We start from the raw sequence: 24,945 nt of genomic DNA, 5'->3' as shown, positions 1-24,945 counted from the left end.
CCAGGGGAAAATCCATTTCGTTGGCTGTGTAAAAAACTATTTCTCATTTGCATAATTTTTGCAATCTGGCTATCGGTTCTTCTCCTGTGCCCAAATCAAAATCATATGGAAATTGAAATCAAATTTCCAGAGCACTTGAGAGGATTCTCAGCGGAGCCGGCCAACGTCCATTTGGAATGACTTGCTGTCACACTTTCCACTACTTTTACTCTGGTTGCGTCTATTTTTTTTTTTTGTCCACGTCTTTGTGCCGGTGACAGTTTGAAAGGCTCAAATTGCAGTCGATAGTTGACCCAAATCCCCCCCCAACCATCCGAATTTGTGCTGCCACGAACAGAAAGAGACGAAAAAGAAACGTCAGCCTGACACATGCACACATTAGGGGGGAAAGTGCACGAACCCAAACAGAGAGAGAGAAATCGAAATGAAAAGGGCGAAAAACTGACAAGTTCCGAGTTACACATTTGCAAAATAATAAATTTTATTCGTTGAAATTAAATTTTTATTAATAAATTAAATCCTAGAACTAAACTGAGTTAGAAACAAGAACATACTTAAAGTTTATAATTTGAAAATTAAAGAGAATTCATTTTCCGGAATATCAGAGATAATATTTTTGCTCACTCACTGCAATTTTTTGTTCCTCCCTTTTCGTTTGTCATTCTGCAGTGGTGCAGCGCACATGTAACTGTCAAAGTTTTGGGGCAAAAAGAAACTCGAGGAGATATATATCTCCCGTACGGCTCCCTTCTCCCTATACCACTCTCGTTTCGTCTGCTGACAGACAAGTGCGGGCTTCTATGTGACATTGTTTACCTTTGGCAACACCAAAAAACAGAAAAACGAAAATGATTTACGATGATATGAGTTTTGCGCGCATGGAAAACATTGTCATTTTATTTTGGCACTAGACAAGGCTAACGAGTTTTGGCAAAAACAGCAAGAAAGTGTTAGCTAAAATGCAGCGAAAGCGTAACAGAGTGCTTAGGCTAAAACGTGACCACGCGGCGTATGAGTAACGTAACTACTTAGAGGCTTATAATGCCGAAGAATGGTATTCTATCGTTACGACGGGGGAATATGCAACGAAACATGGAAACATAATGTAACAAAGCTTACAGAAAATATATTAGTGAAATACCTAATGTTCTTTAGACCATCAATGTTCAACTTTTACCTAAATTCATACACTCTTTTCAAACTTAAATAAAATTTAATGCTACTATTGTTCTTAAACAAGAACCATCGAGAAAGACCAGAGTGGAGGAGGGCTGCATGAGACTTGTTTACAGTTTGCAGTCAACATTTCCACCAACAAAACCGCATCGGAGCCACATGTGTGTGAGTGTGCGTGATGTCCGTAAATGCATTACGACAATTTCAAACAGACCGCAGAAAACTAAAACTGAACAATGACGCAAACAGTTTCAGACTGGCCTAAATGCACCCGGAGCAATGCTAGAATAACTAACGCAACAACAATGGTAATGAACACAACCGCAAAATGTTCATCAGCTTCAACGATTCTTTCGGAAATTGTCGCCGGTTTTATTTATTTTTTTGTTTCTACTTTTTCTTTCAACTTGTGTGGTTGGTAAATTTTAAATAATTGCGGTCATGGAAACATTTTAGTGGGAGTATTGAATATTCCGCCTGAATGATATAGTAATCTATTTCTAATGCGATTATTAGCATTAATGGCTGTCAAAGAGGGGTTAAAAGTATTGGCTAATTATTCAAATTATTATTTAAATTATCAGATTCGTTTTAGGATTGTGATTACACTTTACCATTTTTCATAAATGGAAAATCATGATTATAACGATTTATGTTTTTTCTATTCATATTTCTAATTCAAGGATTTAATGTCAGTGATTTAGGATTAATTTTATTTGGAAAAGTTTTCTATGCATATTTAATACAATAATTATAAATCACCACCCCAAATATAAATCAAAACAGTTATAATGGAAAATTAAATTGATAATACAAATACCTCTAATACTACCTATTTCTAAGATAAATTGTCTGTCCTAGAATCGATGTTTTGTATTTATATAAATTAACAAAATGTTTGCCCGCAAGAGCAATTTATATAATAGAAAGCCACCGACCTTGATGGATGTGTTGTTCGTTCGACATTCAGTTTACATGGCTGCAATTCCATTAACCGTTCTCGGGTTTCTTGGGCCCCAACTCTTTCCCTCTCTCTTCTCCACCATTGACCACAACAAATTGCGCATACGCCGTGTTGCACCTGCTCAATAGCTGCAAAGGCAACAGTCCGGCAATATTTCTCATCTTATTCAAAATGCATAGAAGTTGGCTGGGGGATAGCAGGAAGGAAACAAACCTGCTTTCAAATCAATAGTGGAATGCAATTTACAAAATTGATTGGGGACGAAAATGAAGGCACGAAATGTTGATGGCGTATGTAATGAAGATGGCACACGGAGCATCGACTCAGAATAAATGTGCTTCATGGAAAGGCCGTGGGGCATAACAACTCGTTGCCCCAAAAAAGTTGATTCCCTTCTTCCTTCTTTGGTGGATTGCATAAACTTTGCAATGCCAAGGAAAATACAGAAGAATATGTATATGTATAGAGACGGAAAGTCTCGCTCGAGTTGCACACTTGATAAATGTCGTCGTCGTCTTTGGATAGTCCTTTCTTTGGTCTGCTCGTGTTCCCTGGAGCATAATAAATTATGCCCAAATGCTTGTTACATACCAAATAGACGCTTATTTTTCTTAGAAGGTCAGAATTGGGTGAATTTGTTAAGTTAACTTGTCTATATTTAACTGGAAATGTGTTTAAAAATTATATTTAAACTCTTTGTCGTTCAATTTATCTTTGTTCAGTAATTATACCCAGCAAGACCTCTTAATTCCATCCCTTGAAATCCAGCTTTAATCCTCTTACTCGGAAGTCTTATAAATTTTAAGCAGCTTAGCCACGTGTGATTCCCCTCGAAAGGCACATTAATTGGGGGCCTTATGTCGTCAAAACTTAATTACAACATGAAATGAATCGTAAAGTCCTGAGCGAGCGCACACACAATCAAAATTCCTGCACACGAATCGTAAAAAACTGGTCTTTGTCACAGGACTTGAGACATTTTCGCTTCTCTTAGCCGTGTTTACACGAAAACAAATTAAAATGCGAAAACTGCGGGCTTTTCTCCTCTTTTCGTTTACTTTTTAGTCCTTTTGTTGTGACCTTTGTGTCGGCTAAGACTTCTTCCCCAGGGTGTTTTTAATCAAAGCCCGAGTGTATGCAACTTTTTTTTCTTTAAACTTTCTGCTGATTTGCAACTTTAATTCCTGAGAAACTCCTTGGCATTCCGAGCAGGTCCTCGGCTTCCTCCGAGATCCCAGCATGTGTTCCTCGGCCTTAACTGCTGCTGCCACTTAAAACTAGTCAAGATGCACATAAATTTGATTCCGGTCCCCGGATACAGGCAGCCGGACATTGTCTAGTGTGAAATATATAGAGCTTGACTGGAACATTAATTGTCTGGCTGACAGCGAAGCAAGCGGCTGAGCACTATAAAAATGATTTAATTTTACGCATGCCTGCGTTGTTGCCGCCGTCTGGAAAAAAAAAGAGAGGAAAATCACAAACGGAGAAAAATCATAAACAACAAATGATGGCCTAGAACAAGTCGCAGCTTGTGTCACACATTGCCTAGGATATTAAAAATGTTATTTCGCCGACATTTTGGGAATTTATTGGCACTGCCGCTGCCGCATCGCATAAAAGTATGCTGCAAAAATGGCCTGCAGATGCGCAGTTTTTCTTTTCCCCAGATTGCCTGCTCTTTTTTATTGCTCAGCAAAGTATGCAAAGTACATTGGACCGGTTTTTCCCCATCTAATTGCAAATGTTTGCCACTCTCATCGTTGTCCTTGCTCTGCTAGCTGGCTTCCCAGTTTGCTGTCCTGCACGAGATAAACCGCTTAGTGTTCTTGATGGAAACGAGCTAATGGCTTGTGAAAATGTTTTGTAGTCCCTCCGTTGTAAAATATCCAGTAAGAAAGCACCCACGAGGCGAGCTAACTCGATTGAGCTGTTCGGATCCCGTATAATAATAATGTAGGTGGATGGTAAAAAGTCATTAGTATAGAGTAGTTTGGTTTATAGAAAAGGAAGGGGTGGTATCTCAGTGTGCACAGTATGTGTTTTCAGAAACCCAATATGTGTGGGGAGAACTTTGTGTTAATTTTTAACGAAGACTATACAGGCACTTATCTGCCGGGAGTTAAGTTGGTTGCAAGTGAATACATTTACTAGGAAAATGTTTACACTTCCAAAGTGCAGGCAAACAAGGGAGCATTTTGGCATTAAATTTTGCAGAAAATAGGTATACATTATGGCAAGGCAATTTGTTAATGGAAAGCATAACCTTTTGAAAGTTCATTTCATTTTATTGATTAGAAATTTCCTAATCAAAAAGTTGCGGGAAAATATAGGTGAAACAATATAATTAATTAGTTAATTGGTCTCAAAATAAACATACTTCAAAGGCCACTCAATTTAGATATATATATTACTCATTTTCCAGCCTTTTTGCCATGTTGTTAGGTAGACTTGAAAGTTAATGAAACAACTATTATTAATTTGTAAAATTTAATATGTTTAGAAAGGTTACTTTATACTTTTTATCATTAAGATATTAGTGTGTGTTTCGCCATTAAATAAAAGTATTTCCCAGAATTGTACCCATCATTTTCCACATTTAACTGGGTCAACTTTTTTTTATTGTAATTTGCATATCAAATGGAAAAGCCGACAAGGGTAATTCAAGCCACTTTCCTTCCAAGCGATTGAGGAACAAGCAAATCATTCAATCAATGTTAAACCATTTCAACATTATTTTCCTTATTTTCCCTATTTCTTTTTCCACTCTTTACTTGGCTTTTCATAACCTCGGCAAATCACTATTGATTCGAGAAAGGGTGCCCCCCCAAGTTGCCAATGCAAATTATTCATGCATTAGCCATACACACACACACACCGCACACCCACTATTCTTGGCATTTTATGCACTGTTCGAAGCCAATCTGCCCCACGTTAGATGCTATTAATATCGATAAAAAAAGCAAGTTTTTATGGTCTACAGGGGGAGGTGGGGGCAGAATGGCATTATATTATATTTCTCCCATGGAAATCGATAAATTTTTATTTAGTTCCGCCCCTCACTTCCGCTGACTTGTCCTGGCTAGCGGGACATGCGTTTGCGCTTAACCCATATGCAGCTGGTGGTGCCGTGACAGCCACTGCCAAGCGGTTTGGTGGTGGCAGGTCCTCCTCCACTCTACGAATCCTGAATCCACCCTCTTATTTCCCGGGTCTCTCGATACCCTTTGCCGGCTTCCGCAGTCAGCTGTGCGGGCATTCATTGGGTCGCCTTCCGTTACTTTGTTGTGACAGTATTTATTTGTATTTCAAGCGGTGCGTGTCCCTTTTACGTGGTGTCCTTTTATCCTTGCGATTGTCGCTAGTAAATACAGAAAGTACATATATTGTGACAAATATTTGGTGCCAAGGTGACATTTTAAAGAAGTTTTACAAAGAAAAGTAACTAGTTTTAAAAGCAGTTTAATATAATTTAAGAAAAAAAAAACTTTAAAATGAAGTTCAAAAGGATATATTTACTTTTCCAAAGCGAAAGCAGACTTTTCTTCGATTAAAGATATTTATACCTTCAAAAAGAACCATACAAATTATGTTTCACCTCAAAATTAAACACCGTTTAAAATCCTTAATACCACAATCAGTCGAATGAAAATTTCCAGAGAATCCTGCAGGTGGAGCCCCATAATTTACCGCTGAATCAGAACTGTTTGCTTCATTATCCTGCACACACGCATGCCCCAAGGACACAGTCCGTGTTGCACTGGCAAAAGGCTATTATGTAAATTCCCCCGGCGCGGCTATCGATAACATTTAATTTCCCAGAAGGAGCAGCTGCTCCAGCTCCACAGTTATCGTGCCATATTCGAATAATTATGGCCACATATGGCGGTGCTCTGGCTGAGAAACGAGCAGTTTGTGCTGCCCCTTCGCCTTTGGCGTAAACTTTTGTGCATTTTGCACTTGATAACAATCGCTTGGTTTTTCCATTGGGTGGGGTTTTTCGGCATGGCGAAAACTTTCACGCGAAAAAGTTCAAGGACATTGAATGGAGCTGGGTGTGGCCTCCACCACAATCGCATCCCCATCTCAAGCCCCCCTCAAATCCCCATCTACGAATCGGAAAAGTTCGGGACACAGGAGGCAGTTTTCGGCGCTTGTTTAACTTGTCTGTTGAAATTGCATTTTCGATTAAGTCCGCCTGTGTAAACTGACATCGAGTGCATTTCATATTGTGGCATGTAGCGAATTTAGGATGTGTAGTCTCCGAAGTCCCCGAAAAATAGGGATCCACGCAGAAGATGAGGAAACTTTTGGCTTGTCTGTCTAAACGATGGTAAAGTTGGTGCGGTCGGGCTTGTTTGCCAAGCATTTAGCACATTAAACCAACTTTTCAAGCTGCTGATGGTGCCGATGATATGGAGCAGATTTAAATTGCTTTTTTGGAAAAGTTTTCCCGCTTAAACAAAAACGATTTTGACAGCAAAAAAAGAATTTTAGACTTGATTTGAGAAGAAGCGAAAGCTGTTGAAGTGTGATTCTTTTAAATATTTATAAGTTTTTTTTAAGGCGCTTGGTCCTTCGAGCCGGATAGGAACCTAAGGATATATCTATAGCTTAATGATAAATGTTTTTTTGTGGTAAATTGTAAAGTGAATTTATTTGTCTACCAAACTATATGATTTAGCTTAATACAATATTTAAATTAAAATTTATGGAAATAAATTCAAGCAAACCTTACCTTAGATTATCTTAATCTGGCAGTTACCAGGTATCCCCGCTCTAGCAACGTAATAAAATTAGCATTTCCCTTAACTAGTTTACCCAACATCCAGGTCTTTGTGCGTTAATCCCATAATGAAAATTTGGAGCCTTTCTATAGCTTTCCCGTTCCATCGTGGCATTATTTTTCTATTACGCACCGCAAAGTTCCACCCTCGTTTTTGTTACTCCTCTGCTCCGGCAGCTCGTGTCCGTGTACGTGCATAATTAGCTGGCTGTGCGATAATGTCTCCCATTCTGCTATAAATTCATTATGGCTGCGACACGTCTACTTCACTCCCACCCATTCACCATAAAGTGTTCAGCGGTGCCATAAAGTCGTTACTCCTTTTTCCTTTTTTTTTTTGTTTTCGGGATTTGATTAAACTGCAATTAGCCCTGAGAGGGGTTGAAAGGAAAGCAGAGTCGCCCCCAGAAGCTTCGATGACATCAGCACAGGGAAAGAATAAGGGTGGCATCTGTGATACTGCTGTAAAGTGCGTTGAACTGGTGCCAAGTGGAAACGCCCCACTGAACTACTTCGCACCACACTGGCCAAGCTGCCAAAAAGTCTGAGCACGTGCAGGATGCGGATGGCAGGATGGAGCTTAGTGGCGCCACAGAAAATTTACACCCGAAAAAATGTTCTTCAAAGTTGGGAATTATCTTTCAAAGTATTCTTATTGAGATTTTAGATTTAAGTACAGGACACTTTCCATTTTTAAAATATTTTAACTAATTATAAATACAAATAAATTCTAACAAATAAAGATTTTATAGATTATAGTGCTTAAAAAATATGTAAATTATTATTTTTTTTAATGATATGAATTAAAACTTAATTAAATTCCTCATTTTTTGCACATTTCCTTGCAGGATCCGGCCTCATCTCGCATTCCCCGTCTGGACGGCATCTCGCGGGTTCCCAAGCCAAGTAACTTTGGCCTACCCAGCAGTGCTTTTACCACCGCCAACAGAGCAACTAACAGCAGCAACACCACCACCACTCAGCACATCCGACCACCGATAAGTGCGCCCAAGGCCACACAGGTTTTTCAGGCACCCGGTGATCCTGCAAAGCCGCGTCCTGCTAGCTCATATGCACCATCCTCGGCCGCTCTGCGGGATTTGGGCAGCAGCTTGAAGAAAAGCGCCAGCGGGGAGAGAATAAATAATGCAGTGAGTTTGCTGAGCAAGAGGACCACCACCGTCCTGAAAAAGTACTTTAGTCCTAAGTCAGCTCGCATGATGTCCGATCCCACGGAGATGACGAGCTCTTTGCCAGTGACCCCCCTGCCGGCGGGGAAGCAACGTGGAATGCTCACGAATGATCAGTTTACGAGCAGTACACCCATGCCACTCCTGAGATCCGATACCTTTGTCTGCGAGGATGAGGAGCAAACGAATGGCCAGAAATTGAAGAGCACTTTCCCTCAAACCGTGGGTTTGGACTCGCCGGGCTTGGATGAAACCAAAGTGTTGGTCAGAGATGGCACGAGAATAATTGAGGAAACTCCCAGGACTAAAAACTCTCCCCTGGCGGACATCACTCAAATCCGAAAGCCCACTCAGATCGGTGGGATAAATCACACGGCAAAGTCGACTTTGAGGAAGATAAGCTCAATGGATACCACCCACGAGATAAGGGCCAGTCTCGAGATAACTCAAAACAATGCCACACACGCCATAAACTCATCGGGGATAATGGGCAGAACAATGCCAGTGATTCAGGCCAAGGATCTAACTAGAACCATGGCTGGAAATAGTTCGCCTGTGGGAAATGTAACAAAAGTTGTTGAGGGAATTGGAAACACTACCAAGACCTTGGAGAGTGTTGGTAACACTACCAAGACCTTGGAGAGTCTAGGAAACATCACCGAAACATTTGGAAATCTCACAAAATCGATTGACCGAGAATTTAATCAAACAAAAACTTTCGAGAGAGCAGTAAACTCTACTAAAATCATTGAAAGTGGAGCAAATCTCACTAAAAATATGGATGATAGAGCTGGAAATCTCACCAAAATAATGAATGCAGGACAAAATCTCACCCAAACAATGGATGCTGGATTGAATCCAAATAAAACCTTTGAAAATAGAGCTAATCTAACGAAAGTTTCGAGTGCTCGTGGGGGAAATCTAACCAAGAGCGTCATTGAACCTGGTGACTACACCAAGGTTATCCACCATGGAGCGAACCTAACCCAGAGCATGGATCAGTTGCCTTTGCTAGAGCACATATCGATGCCATCCGGCCTGGACACCCTGAGCTACAAGGGTGCCACCTGTCGGGAAGAGGCAATGCACCAAGAAATGGACGACACGCTGGACGTGACGTTGACTGCTTTGGCGCCCGATAAGGCCAACATGAAGCTGCCATTGAATTCCACCCTCAATACGGAGAGATTGCTGGATATCAGTGGATTGCAATCGCCGATGCATATACAGCTGCTAAACTTGACACAGGAATTGGAGCGGGATAATCCGAACAGGACTCATCGTCAGTCCGGACGCAGATCGATACCACAGCACCCGCTCCTCTGCCTATCCCCACAATCTGCCACAACAACGCCGCATGGAATGCGGATGATGGGACAGGCAACTCCACAGCCCGTCCATCTGCTTTCACCCCTTTTAAAGCAAGCACAAAGTGCTCTGGTTCTGCCCACTCGAACTCCAGACGGGGACATAGCCATGGATGGTCATAATGTCATTGACAATACTCTGATATCCAATTCGGGTCGGGGCAGAACCCGCTACAGTTTCGGTTTGGATCTGCCGGATACAACGCTGGACTGTTCCATTGAACTGGTGGACAACTCGTTCTCCTCCTCCACCCAACTGCAGCAATTGCAGCAGCAACTCCTGAAGAAGCAGAGCTCCTTTGATCTGGATGAGAGCCTGGGCATCCTTACGCCCGATCAGATGAAGGATTTCCTCGACTCGCCTCACAACAACCTTATGCAAAACTTGGAACTGATCCGAATGCATCACCCAAATCTAATGCAGCTGCGTATGGAGCAGACTCCCTCGCCCGAGGAGCTACCTCTGGATCCCATCGAGATCAAGTCGGAGATTGTCAAGCAGGTGGAGGCGTCCCAGAACCAGGTGACAGCTGCCTCGCAGCAGGCTAAGCTGAGTAATAGCTTCATAACCAGCGTGACCAGTGTAACCAGCTTGGACACTGGCTACCAGGGCGACGGCGAGATGTCGCGACCCGCCTCCCGAGGAGCCTGTGATCACTCGCCCAGCAATGGACCCCACTTGGGTCGCGTCAGTCGGCAGCCCAGCTTTCCACCTCCGAATCCGGCGCCTTTGCGGCGTCAGGACCCAATGACAGACTCGGACTTTTTTACCGAATCCGATGCGGATGACGTGCTGCATCGAGGCGATCGGCGTGCCCAGGTTATTGATGGCCAGCTCTATGGACCCGATATGATGCAGCCGAGTGCCTCGGTGCCCCAGATGGAGGACTCGTGCATGGAGTCCTCGGGCATATTTACGGACGTGGAGAACCGCTGTGACGAGGAGATGCGTCAGCCGGAGTTGGAGGTGGATGTGGATATGTCGCCGGATGACTCCACGCAGACCATGCGAAAAGGTAATGTATATATTTTTAGATTCTTAAAGTTTGAAAGACGAAATAACCACTGATCACTATTACTTTTCTATGACGTTTCTCCTTCATAGGTCAAGGTCAGCCCACTCCCAATAGCTCCCAGCAGAATCAGCTGGCACCGCAGCAGCGTCCACCGAGCAGCTGTCTCTCTTCCTCCTCGGCGGCCACCACGCTCTCCAATCGCACCTCTTACTGCAGCGTCGACGGCGGCAGCGCACGAAGCTTTTGCGACGAAGCTTTCTCAGCAACAGCGACGCCGGCGGCGGCGGCTAATGCTGGCCGATCTCCGGCAGCGGTTTCAGTTCAAAATTCAACTTCGCCGCGTCCACACGCTTCACTGTCGTCGCTCTGTACGGTGGAGAATTTCCGCGGTTCGGTTTCCTCGAACTCTTCGATCGCCTCACCCAAATCCTGCAAATCGGGCAGCAAAAGCGTTGGCAAATCGCGCGGTTTGAAATCGCCAAAATCACCGCTGAATCGTAAACAGCACACGCCCAACAAATGGGATGCCGTGATGAATAAAATTGCCAGCAACAAGTCCCTGATCAAGACCAACTACAACGATGTGAAGTCAAAGGTGTCCAGCACTCGGGTCATGTCACCGGGTTCGAGTTCGGTTTCCGCTTCGGCCTCGGGTTCGGGTTCGGGTTCCGTGTCCGTTTCCGTTTCCGCTTCCGTTTCGAGTTCGCGCGCCAGTCCTAGCAATGTGAGTGCCAGTGCCCGGCGTTCGCCTTCGGCCACGCCCAAAGTGCCGCCCAAAGTGCTCCTGGTCAAGCGATCGAGCAGCAGTAGCCCCTCAACCGCCAAGGCCGCCACCGCCACCGCCACGCCGCACTCGACCCCGCCAACGCGGCAGCCACTGGATAAAGGCTCTGTTGGCAGTGGGTCGCGTGCCGGCAAGTTGCCCAACTCACCCACCTCAACCACATCGCCGCCCGCCAAGAGACTGCAGTCGGCGACCCTCGCCAGTCGGTAAGTGATCACTGATCAGAAGCTATTGAATTTCAAAAAGAACAGAGATGAGTTATTACACATTTGATACAAGATTCCAAAACAAAGAAACTTCTATATATTTCGGACAAAATTCTAGTACAGATAAGAAACTGTATTATAATTATCAGTGGAAATATAATGTGTTTTCTTTGAGCTTCTGTACATATAGAAAGTCATAAAAAATCCATTTATTCCACTTAAAATCTGTAAAGTTTTAAGTGCGCTATTAATTTTTTTTCTACATTAATAGTCTTGTTTTTGTAAGACGTTGCACTATCTGTCTGAAAAAATGTAGAGTTACAGACATAAATATTTATTTTTGCTTTATATGCGTTTCAAAGAAAAATTGTTAAAATTATTTATGAGAGGCAGTTTTGTGAATTTTAGTTCTCGACTAGTTTTTGTATGGCTTTCAGCATTAAAAAACAAAATCAATATTGAATAGACAGACTAACAGAAATCTATAACTTAGTTTTCAAGGGAATATTGCTCTTAAGATGGTAACTAAGAACTAAAGTTTATAACGACTAGTTTTTTTACAGAAAAGAAATATTTTAACTAACTTTAGGGAAACAAAATTGCATAAAATATTAATTCTTAAACCAAAGAAACGATGAGACTGACTTAAGACCCTAAATGCTTTTTATATGACTTAGAAGTAAATTAAGAATAATATAAACATTTTAAAAACATTTTAATTTTCAAGCAGGGCATTCTTAAACTTTCAATAACCGAAAGTTTTACTTGTTGCCTTCAGCAGCATATCTTTTGCACACATTCTTATCGCGCCAGCAAAGTGAATACCTGACTTATCAGGCGCACCTTATCATTACCAGTTTCTTTTGATGGATTTCTTACGTTTGTTTTTGTGTGTTCCACTTTTGGTTCGCTTTTTCGATAGGGCAATCAAATGTTTGTTAGTGGCCATTCAGACATTCAGACAACCACAGGCCCGCACCTGCTTTGTGGAAATCTTAGGCACCTTTTAATGGGTTCAGGGGCAACCGGCCGAGTAGATAGCGATTGCCCCCAAGTCACTAAATAATTCATCAAGCATTTCGATTCGATTTGAAATTCAATGAAGAATGAGCGGGGAATAAATAAATAATTGTGGAAATAAAAGAAATGAGGCCTGCGTAAATGATGGGTAATTTTCCTTGGAACTTTTTCAAACAAAGGTGCAAATTTATTTGCTCTATCTAAATGTTCAGGGTCTTTGACGTCATGGTTTCCCCTTGTAAACAAATGTAGCACATTGACCCACCCAGAATTAGCTTAATTAGATGCTTAATTTTCCTGAATACTTGCGAGGGAATGCCTAAAACCTTAATAAACATTAACTAATTGCGATTGAGAGTAAGCGATTTATGGGGGAGAGAAGGCAGGTAGAGTCGCTAAACTACTAAATTTATTGGATCCGTGTCGTGTGTATTAAACATCATTTAACCATGGAAAAGGTGAATGCGAGAGACGTTGCGTGTGCTTTGATTTAATTTCAAGTTTAATTTTTGCCACAATCTATGCTCAATGATATAGATTACAATATATATATACATATTAATACTAATTACGCAGCATTTGTGCGCTGTTCTGTCATCGCTTGCGGTTATTTAAATAATAATTTGAGTTCTGTAGACACATACATATGAGCATTAAACAAATTAAAAACAAAGTCACACAAACAAATAAGCGGTGGAAAACGAAAATGAATACCTCTGAACTTCAGGCAGAAAAATTTTTCATTTAAATATATATATTATTTCCCTTTTCCCTGTTTTGTTACTTTTTTCGCAGTTCAGTTAACATGCAAAACATTTGCAATTACAAAATTTTCCGCAACCGAATAGCGGGGGAAAAAATCACAAACAAAAGCGCAACACAATGACTGTCAGAAATTAACAAACCAAAGGCAAACCAAAAGCTTGTCTCTGAAATTATCAACTTTTTTCCACTGTATTTTTATTTACATGACGAACGCCCATAAAAATTCATTAGATAAGAGAGATTTTCATCTCGACTTGGACACGATTCGGGGAATTACTTACTTGTATTTGCTAGTTACCTTTTTCTACCCAAGAGTTTTCTTCATTTTAAGCCGAAGCTTGATGATGTCTATCTATGATTTCAACAAGGCAAAGCCGCAAGGCATATTGTTGTTGTGTACTCGTAACAATATATATATATATATATATTTCTCATCTTCTGAGCCGGCAATAACAAACTGAGCAGTGTGAATGTATCTTGTAGTGTGTATTTTGTTCGGCTCTCGATACCGATGAGCGTGAGTGTGTGAAAAACGCCCAAGCTCAAGCTCAAAGCGAGTTAATTTGAGTCAACTGGCATGCAAATGAATATATATATACACGTTTGTGTGTCAGTATATCGAGGTGTGGAAGTATCTTTGGTTTTGTTTCAAATTGCTGCAGTTTAGCATGCAAAAATCGCTTGGGAATTACGTAAATTCATGAATTGTTTACACGTTATGAGAGAATTATGTGATATTGAGAATACTAATGGAGTTGATTTTAAAAGCGATTGGATTTTGCTTTAATTGTTTGAATGTGAGTTCAGTATTAGTCATTATACTGTTTGTTTTTTGACTAAATGAGATAATTGTCTGCGACGCATATCGAACTTCAAGAGCTTTTTTTAAGGTATAACTTTTAGGCATTAATTAAGAACTGTCTTTCTAAACTAGTTTTTCATTTTGTTTTTAAAATATTTTATATATTTAAAAGATAAACTAAAGCTTTCATTGGCTTAACACAACCTATATCATTATGAACAATGAGTTCGTGCCATAAACAAATTTCATCATCTATAGAGAAACGCTCCAAAACTCCAAAGATATCAAAATAAAAACCTTTTATTCACTCAAATTCAGTTGCAATCCATTTAGCATTCAAAATACTGACAATAACACCGAAAAACAAAATGAAATAAATAACTCAAGACCAGCAAAGCTATATTCAAGAGCTCTCTGTCTTGGGTGTCCATCGGTGAACACATGTTATCAGCCAGGGAGAACAACGTGTAACTTGTAGATAAACAAGCAAAAGCAAAAGCAAATAGCCAAAAGCCAACCAAAAAAAAAAAAAAATATATCATAAATTTCGACAAGGTCAACAGAAATACCAGCAATTAAGGGAAGCACACGAAAAAATTAAGGTCTTGGATCTAAAGAAACTTGAAATGCAAATATTGGTTTTACTTCTAGAAATAGACGGAGCATTTCCTCTGGAGTAGATTCGTATTTTTGGAGGTTTGTAGGGGGGTATAAAATAGGAGGGAAGTTGTACATTAGTCTGGTAAAAACAATTTCTGCCTGGTAAGCAGATTCATTAACACGTGCATGTGAAACTTATGATTTCTTATTTCTTAGTTGAAGTTTTTATGTTGGGGACTCTAATATATAGAAAATTAATAAATAACACAAAGAGAAACATTTAACTACAAAATATTTGGTGATTACTTACCTAATAGTGTTGCTTTTTTATCTAAATTGTTAAAGATATAAAACCGTTTAACCAATCTTGGATCAAAACACCACTTCAAAGCTCTTCATAACGATTTCCAAATTGGGTTATTGCATAAATTAAATCTCGTGTTGAACTGTCGTTAAAATACACAATTCAATTTCTCACCGTGCATTCATTAACATCCATCAGATACAACTGTCTATATTGTGTTTACGACTTTGACCTTTTGCAATGATATGGTAGTTTAACTCTAATGACGCCGCCGATTGCCTCTCCTCTCCCTCTCGCCATCTGATAAACAAAAAAGCCATAAATGTCATGGTGTTATTAATAAAAGTTGCCCATCACACTCAATTGGATTCACGCTATTGGCCGTTGATTGTCAGTGGCATGGAAAGCGCTAATAAAGTCGTTTCCATCTGGCAAGTGGATCCAGCCATTGGCACAGGCTCAACTTTAACTCCAAGCCATCATAAAATCAGACAGACAAACAGACAGTCGGACACAGAGACATTTAAAGAGCTTAAGCCTGGTGGCAAATATTGTGACAAGTGCCCTGGGGACTGTCAACACTCCAAACGCCCACAAAAATATATAAAAGCGCGCTGTTTTTAATTAAAAATGCAACCAGTTTGCTTTTTATAGCTTTTAACTATTCGGTTTATTTAATATTATGTAATATTTTTGCCGGCAACCGTAACAAGATACACAAAAAAGGCAAACTAGTTTGGCAAAGAGAAAAAAAAATGATGAAAAAAGAAAGAAAATGCCGGCAACAACTGACCCTTGCCTCTCTCGGTGGGCTCTTTCCACTTTTGTTTACCTTTTTAATAAACAATTTTTCAGTTTGCGTAGCTGGGCCATTCATAAATACTTAATGAAAATGCCAAATAAATGTTTATAAATATTAAATTAGCTGAAATGAAGATGCCTTTTTGGGCTTAAAAAACAAATGTGGTTATAAATATTTTGATACTCTTGAAAATCCAGTTTAAAATCGAATAAGCTCAATAATTTTGATACTTTCGGAAACCAGTATTTATTTTAAAGTCTGCGATTATTTTTATCGATTCAAAGAACAATTTTTATAGCAGCTAATTGCTCATTTTTTGATTCGAGAACGGAAGTTCGCCATCAAAATGAGAAAGACCTTTTAATCATAGAACAGAGAAACCAAGCGGAAATGGTAATAAAACTAGCCTAAAGTTTATATAAAAAAGCCACCAAATAGAGCATGAATTTTATTATTGGAATTTCAGTTTCCTTTTAAACCCAAAAATAACAAAAGCAAATTATTTGCACAGCATGGGATCAAACATTTGTGTATATTATTGAGCTAAAAGGTATGCATAAATGATGAGGAATTATTTACTGCGCTTGTGCACATAAACAAATAAAATTGTTTAAATATATAAAAATATGCTCAACAGAAAAATATACCCTTTTTTTCAGCACGGAAAACTTCTTACCCAAGGGAACAACAACACAAACCGTGTTAAATGTTAAATATTTGATTGGCAACAAAACAAGCAAAAACTAATTGAAAGCCTCATTGTTCCGTTTGTTCCGTTGCTTCACAAAATTAAATAAAACCCGTAAAAGTTGCCTTCTTTTGTTGCCGCAAATGTCGAAACTTAACGAGAAACTAGTTGAGTAAATTTACCAAATTTAAGTGTAAACTTATCCCTTACCAAAAATCGGCGAAAATGTGGCTGAACTCTGGCTCGTTTGCCCAAGTGAAATGCCAACAAAAGCGCCTTTCGACAACTTGTTTTCTCGAACTGCAAAAGTTGAGAAAACCATTTAGATAAATGCAAATGAGTCGCTCTTACACAATATTTGCTGACCCTGAACTTGCGCCGGAAAGTTGATCGGGGTACAGCCAATTAGGTTCCGTGTGAATATTTATGCGCTAATCAATGATCGCCTCTTATTTACGAGTGTGTTCGTAACGCTTTTGTTTTGTTTTTTCGGCTAAAATAATAAATTTCCATAAGCTGGGGGGAGAGGGCATCCAGATTATGGGCTTGGTGGAAAATTTATGGGTCGGTTAAGTTGCCGTCATGTGACCCCAACGGCCCCAAAAAATACAAACTCCTCTTTTTTGGCCTTTTTATGAGTGACACTTTTGTGTGTGAAATGTGGCCAAAATGTGGAAGAACCAAGCCTTAAGACCATAAATCATTATTAGACTGACAAGTACCACATTTCGGTTGCCTGATTTTGGAATACTAGGGGTTTTATTTGGGTTTAAATTTAACTGTTTTACTGAATTTCTATAATCTACGAAATCTTATTTAATATAAAATTAATAAACTTAAACTTTGTTCCATTTGAAATAGAAGCTCTCTATGGAAATATAATGCCTGAAATATGTCAAAGAAATCGGTTTACTTCATTTGTATTTCGCCAGACCAACAAATGGCAAAGCTGATTTGAAGTGACCCAAAAAAATTGGTAGAAATGAGGCTCACAGTTCTAATGGAACCCCATAAATCTCTCAGTCACATTTACATTTTAGCGCTGTAACGAGTTTCATTGAAAATATTGTTGTTTTGTGTTTCAAAGCATAAGCTTTTTATATTGTTTTCAAGAGGTTTCCATTCCAATGATTCCCCGGACAGAGGTCGCTCCGGGGTTTGAATTTTTATTAATTGAACGAGTTTGCTGTTTGCTGCCTTGTGGCTGATTTGGCCAACGGGTTTGGGGTCAGCACTAAAGTTGTTAGCCAATGGATATTGAAACCAGAACGGAACACTCCCTCCCCATAGAGCAAGCAGAGTTCCCAGCCAAAGGTTTCCCTCCCTCCCATGATGATGATGATGATGTAATTCAATCGAGCGTGAATCGTATCGAACGGTCAATCAAAATTAATGAAATTGCAGAATGCAAATCGAAGCTTTTGTTGCATTTTGACGTCAATTAAGCATTTCATTTCATTCTGGCCTGAGCTGGCCCCCTCCATTGGCTCCAATTTTATCGGATTTCCCCTTTGGGGGGAAAGGCAACGCCTTTAGAATTTTTATTCAAGCTCATTGTGAATTTTTCCAAGCGTACATTTTGCATTTCTCGGGGTAGCCACTGACGCATTTGCATTAACAATTTATGCCAATTTTCAGCTTCAGCTTCTACTTCAGCTACTTTTCCCCTGTTGGTTTTCGCTCTGCCAGAGTAATTACGAGTTCTGGTGGGGAGTTTACAAGTTTTGGGCTGCTTAGTTAAGAGCGCAAGAAACGGCAAATTTGAAATTGTAATGAAGTTGGTTTTTGCGGCGGTGGCAAAAGTTTTCCCAGTAGCTAAAGAAAATTGTTTATTAGCTACTGGAGCAAAGCCCTGGGGAGTTTTCACACAAGGTTGCAGACAGCCAACAGTTTAGAGATCTTTAAAAAAATATTATGCGGTTTATTTTTGGTTGGATTAGGCAAAAGCTGTGTTAATGTAGAGATTAATCTATTTTTGATAAGCTTTGATAAGAGCCAAAAGATAAAATTCCAGGGGAAAAATAAAGAAAGGGTTTCATATGAACATGTGATTGATATCCCAAAGCTATAAGTCAGATTTATGATGCCTTTGATTAAAAAAAGATAGTAAATAGATAACAAATTCTATAATAATACAATTTATATTGCTTTAATTTATTTCTAAGCATAATTTTCAACTTCTGTAAAATCTCGACAATCTGCAAATCAGGTTTAAATTAAATTTCCATGCAAACTAAGCCAAATGTGTGTATAAACTGACATCAATTAATAACACATAAATCACAATGAGCTTTCAGCATTCAATTTGCTTTTGAGATAAATGCACATTTGCCCTATTCTACCTTTTGCAAATTAAATTGAAATATGTGACACTTTGCCGGGTTTACTTGGGGAATTTTGTGGGCCAGGCCAGCCTGAGGGAACATTAATGTGTAATTAGCAACAGCTGACCTCAATTTTTGCAGAGGCCTTTCCTCCTAGAAGGCAGGAAAATACACTTTCTCATCGGTTGGCGTGTGTAAAACAGTCCCACGTGTCCAATGACATTTGATGGCATTTTAAGTGCCAGCGAATGAACAGCTGAGTAATGCTCCTCTGCGGTATTCGTTGCTCATCATCGACATCATCATTTGATACTATATAGCCCAAAATTGAGGTTCCACCATAAAAAAAAAAACACAGCCAGCCAGGCACAAGGGAGAGGGAGTAGCTAGTGGAAAAAATACCTCCAAAACCATAAATTAACGTGAGCGTGGCAAACAAATTGCCTTCCGTATGGAAAATTATTACATTCGTGTGTGTGTGTGTTTGCTACCAAAGTGGGAAATTGACAGGGAGAAGGAAAATGGAAAATAGTCGGGGAAAAGGGAGGAAGTAACGCACAGGAATCGACGACAAATCACGAATTTGTCAAGGCACATCAACAAGCTCGAAATACCTGGAAATACAGCCATGACACGTGAGCATTTCAGCAAGTTACGTCAAGACATGGGGTCTTAAGTAAATATAGTGCGTTATATTTAAGTTAAGGAATGTTAAATATAGATTAGCAATTAATAAATATTTTACTGACATTTATTTATAAAATTATCTGATATATTTACAAAAAAGTCTATGAATTTTCAATGATTTTTTTTACTTAAAATCGAAATCTTTTAAGTTCAATTGTTGTTAATCTGTCTGTGTAAAAAGAAACAAGCAAAAGTCACTAGACTTAACCCCTGACATCTGTCGCCCTGTTTGACCCCCTCAACACCTATACCCCTCACTCACCTCACACTTCTTGTGTAGGATATTGATTTCTTGCTGCTGCAAAACATTTTCCTTTTGGCTTTAGCTTTGGCAACATTTTGATTGCTCAAAAAATCTTTGGTATTCGATTTTTCCCACACGTTTCGTAATGTCAGCAGGAATTTTCCCCATGCCTTTTGCCCCTTTTTTCATTCAGAATGTGTGGCAATCGTCTGATGATTTTAATTTGTCGCCTTCCCGGCGTCTTAACTTGGCTTTTTGGTGGGGAAAATGTTTTACAACGGGGTGAAATTTTCCGGCGTGTTTTCTTGTTTCTTTTTCAGTTTTAACTTTTGATTTTTGATTAATTGTTTCTCACTTTTTTTGTTTTGTCTTTGCTCGTTTCGCTTCTTTATAAATTGGATATTAACTAATGAGCTTAAGTGATTTGGTTGCATTTTCAGTTTTCCCCTTTTCATCGGATTTTCTTAAGCGTTGTGAAAGCATCAAAGTTTCGGGGGAAAATTTCGCTTCGCTATGGGTGTTCTGTGGAAAGGGAAAATTAAGTTGCTTCAAGTTTGTGGTGCTTGTGTCTGTGTGTGGGAATTGTGATAGTCATTCATGGTTACCTCAAGTTGGCCATCAATGAGTTATATAAGATATTGATTTATTTTGTTGTTGACTTGAGAAGTAGAGTTGTATCATATATATTTGTACTTGTTTTATCTTATCGAACCTCTATTATCAATAGATATTTACACCCCACAGTCAATGCCCTGAAATCAAGTCTTTAAGCAAATATTACCTTAATTAATATGTAATTCCTTAAATGTACTATTTTCTTTTAAATCAAAGTGCACCCACCCCAATATCCATTAGACCTAAACGCCCACTCTTCTCCATATGATAACTCCATAACCATATCTGTGGCATATAGACTTCAAAGCGATTTTCTAGCCAGCCACTTAGACGCCCATCAACTCCCCCAGACCCCACCACTGCTGCCCAACATGTTCCGTCTTATTCAAATAAAACGGAAAATTGCTTGGGGCACAATGCCTGCTGCCTGATATTACAATACACACAGACAAATAATTCCAACTCATGAATCACACAACAGACTTATTTATAAAACGACATCAGCGGCCCATCCATCCGCAGCACTAACTCAACGGAACTCGGCCCAGAGCAGGCCCAAACTCTATTTTTGCCCGATTTTCTTGCTCGGCCGCCAAAAAACATAAAAAAAAAGTATCGCCATGGGAAAAAGGCAAAGTTTTGGTGTCCGAAAAGAGCAGCAGCCAGCAAACATCATCGGTAGCATCTAACATCCCGACCGACTAATGCAACAAAAAAGCAAAACAAGCGAAATTAGTTCAAATTCTATATTTAAAATAGACTTCTGCATGAATGCATCCAAAACGACAAATGAATCACTTATTCTAGAAACGGGAACACACTTTTTACTGCACAGTATACTTGGATGTGAGTGAGTAGGGTAGTATTCTCTGTTTTGACAGACAGTGTTCTCACTCATTCCATAGTTGTACAGCTGTTTATGAGTACAGCAAAAATGGTGTGCAGTAGTCAGGCACTGTACAGTGTTTTGGTGTGCAGTTGACTTATTGTACAGTGAGTGAAACTTCATGACTGGTACATGCACACATATAGAGTTCTCGTGTGTACTATGTATTTCTTATAAACAATTTTATTTTATTAAAGAATTTACATTTAAATTATTAATATTCGAATGGAGAAACATTATTTTATGTACCATGTCTTCAGTGGTGGCAATTTTTGAACGTTTTTCGCAAATTAAATTTTTGGCAACAGAAAATGCCCTTTCCGATGCTGCACTGCTCGCGGGAGCTGATAGTAACTTGCAACTAACTTTATACAGTAGAGGAAAACGGTCTTTATTAATTGACCACCACTGCAGAACATCAAAATCTTCACTATACGCTTTATTTATATTTTTATATGTTTGAAGTTCGTTCTCAATATATTATTGAAGAATACTGAACTCATCTGCACAGTTGTACACATACAACTAACAAGCTGTACAACTAAAAAGCTGTACAGCAAATATAGTACTCACTCCCGAAGGGTACAACCATATACTGCACTCACGCAAAGTGGGCACACTAAAAATGTTGTGCTATCTACTTCTGGCCTATAGAGTATACTGTACAGAAAGGATTGGGTGCAGTATTTTAAGAACTCTACACTACTGTACAGATCTGTTATGCTACAAATGAGTACACTCATGCATAAGTCTAATTTAAAAGTAGGACTGCCGGCAAAATGTTGCCGCAGCATTAGCTCCACCTCGGCCAGCTTTTCCAAACGGAGCGCAACGCTTTGGAAAACACTTGTTTCGGTTTTCTTTTTTTTTCTTTTATTTTGGATTTTCCGAAATGCGATGGCAACAACACAAATTATGTTGTCCGATGTGTGTTGTGTGCAACATCCGCAAGGTGAAGAAAACATACAACATGAGGTTGGAATTAAATGGTTTAAGAGTCAATTGTTTTTGGAAAAGATTTTCTTGGATGGAAAACAATTAAAATCAAGAAACTTTTCATTCAAAACCAAACATTAATCAGAGCTCGACTATCTTTTCTTCGACTTTTCCTTTATCTCACCACAGAAATATGCAAAAAGTTGTTGAAATGTTTACGCTCAGCTTCGTCCATTGTACATGGCTGGAAAAAAAATATTAGGAAGCACTCAAGCATATCGGCGCCGGTTGCTAAGGCCCCCAGAATCAATTAGGTTTTTGCTTTGTTGAGCCACATCTTCATGGAAACAGCTCTCCACCGCATCGGCTAGATTTTAGCAAACTTTTTGTACAACAATTAATACATTTATGCATGTTTTTAATGGACACTTTTTGCGCTGCTGGATTTCCGCTTCTAAAATGGGTTCCACTCGAGTGCGCTAATGTGCTAATTCTTCTCCAAAAAGTATTCCACAATGGCTTTTCCCCTTCTCGAACTTGGCTCTTGTTTTTGTTTGCGCTCAAATGGAACAATTTTGTTTGCGTTCTTTTGGGGAAAACAAACAATTCTTACAGCAAATGTTGGGTCAGTGTGGGTAAATATTTTACTGGATTTCTATTTATAAAGCAATTCCTCAGATGACCGCAATATGAACTTTTAAAGTAACATAAATTTTGTTTAATTGGGGTTTGGAATTTCAGACCTTGGGAAAATGATGCAACTTGCATCATATTTTAAAATATTTTAAAATATATTTAACCCAGACAATTCTTATTCTTTTGCCCTGATCTTATCGTCTCGTTCCATTGATCCACATTCAAGTGGCAAATAGCTGTAAGAAGAATTAGAACAATACCTCTAATGAAAGCAGACACGAAACCGACGTTAGATCTTCACCGAGGAGCCCCCACACCTAATGATGGCTTTCAGACATAACAAAAAGCAAAGGAAAAACAACATTTACATTTCTTATCGCTCAAGTCACTTCAATTTGCACATTTTCTGTGCTCGGTCGGCTCCCTGTGAAGTATCTATCTCAATCACTGAATCACCGAACATAGCGTGCTGTCTTCAGCTATTTGCAATGGTTTCCTAACCCCAATGCTCTCGCCGTCGTCGGCCTATTGTAAAATATATCCCACTGCCCATATATGACACAAAGTGTTGCAGTTTTAGAGTAAGATGGAGTGTCTCGACTGTGGGATACTCGGTAGTTTGAAGAATTTTTAAAAATATTATTTGGTGTGAGATCTGTACCACAAAAATCATTATGCGGGGGTGCTACCTTAAGTCACTAAGGATTAAAAAACCCTTAAAAGGGTCTCGAAAATATTGCTTGAAAATTTTATATTTTAAACATTTCTTTGAAATAACCTTTTGGGGCTTTTTAGGATCAATAATTGAAAATAAACTTTGTTTACACACAATAGATCCTTAAAATACAATTTAAGTCCTAAAATCTTTCATCCATTTGGATATCATTTTAAAATATCTTAAATTCACATACATTTCCTTTGGTATTTCTTTAAATATATTGGTATATATACATGATCATAGTTTTAAGGTAAACAGTTTTATTCTTGCTATGAATCTTATAAATCCAACTAAGTACTCTTTGAGCACCCATTTTAAAAAGTGTGACACATGAGCAGGTTGTCAGTCGGTCTATATGCCCATTTATGAGTCGAAGTCATTACACTTGGGTAACTAGCGGGAGTTGTCGTTGCTTTTTGCTTCCTATGAGGGGACTTTTTATGTAAGTAAATGGGTTGGAATAGTAGTAAGAGACCCAGAAACCCAAGAAAGACCTAGCCCAGCACCTGATCAAATATTACCATACATTGCGGTTAACAAAATATTAGCAGTAGGAGAAATATATAACCAGCTTTTACTCTTACTTAAAGAGCCTTTTATCTTTCCGTACTTTCTTTCTTTATTGGAAATTTATTAATAGTTTATTATAAAATGTTAAAGACTTTTGTTAGCCCATATTAAAGCTGTATTTATTAGAATTAGAATTTAATTTGTTATAACTTAAAAGCATTGCCTTATTCAGCCAGTAAGCGATTTCATTTATACAAAAGTTAAAGCTTTATTGTGGTTTAAATTACATTCTTTATTACCTAAAACTACTTAGCCATAACCAATACCATTTAATTATGTATAATGTTCCCTCTAATAAACTTTGTTTAACCAAAACAAGCACTACTTACTACAATTAGCAAAATAACCGAAAATGCCTGAAATTTGATACTGCAGCTTGCACTTACTTTGCTCGAGAACCTCTCAATTAAAGCCAACTTGAGGTGCAACTTGGGTGGTGGTTGAAGGTAATGGAGAGAGGAGCTCGCTCCACTTTCAGCAACTTGAACCGATTTAAACCCACTTCAGACTCTTGCTGGCTGGCTTCCATTAGAGTGTCTCCTCCGACTCTTTGGAAGACTGCACTCTCCGGTTGAGTGTCGTTATTGTTACCATTCCATGCGACATCAAATGCTGCTAATGTTCATTAATAACTCATGCGTTAAACAAAAGCGGCTTGTTTTTCCCCCTCCCGATTCTCGGCGTCTGGTTTGGTCGGTTAGATCGGAACTCTCTCATTGTGCTCGAACCGCAGTTGAAGTTGTTAGTCTGGTTATGTTGTCACCAAAGTGAATTCGTATTGCGCAAAATGGCATCGAAACCAAAGAAAATTTAATTGTTTTCCTTTAGCGAATTAAATGAATAACACAGAGAAAAAAAG

At 39.2% G+C, this 24,945-nt stretch overlaps 1 protein-coding gene across 1 annotated transcript in view; it reads left to right on the top strand.

Moving 5' to 3' along the window:
- Positions 1 to 24,945, top strand: part of toc (toucan) — an 81,831-nt gene that overhangs the window by 10,637 nt on the left and 46,249 nt on the right. The window contains exons 2-3 of the mRNA XM_017181904.3: positions 7,775 to 10,499; positions 10,589 to 11,489. Of these exons, the coding sequence (XP_017037393.1) occupies positions 7,775 to 10,499; positions 10,589 to 11,489 (3,626 nt within the window). The remainder of the gene's footprint in view (positions 1 to 7,774; positions 10,500 to 10,588; positions 11,490 to 24,945) is intronic.

Source organism: Drosophila kikkawai, chromosome 2L (assembly GCF_030179895.1).
Source record: "Drosophila kikkawai strain 14028-0561.14 chromosome 2L, DkikHiC1v2, whole genome shotgun sequence".
NCBI classification, from domain to species: Eukaryota; Metazoa; Arthropoda; class Insecta; order Diptera; family Drosophilidae; genus Drosophila; species Drosophila kikkawai.
The sequence above is the reverse complement of the archived record's forward strand: the minus strand, read 5'-3'. Positions and strand labels throughout refer to the sequence as shown.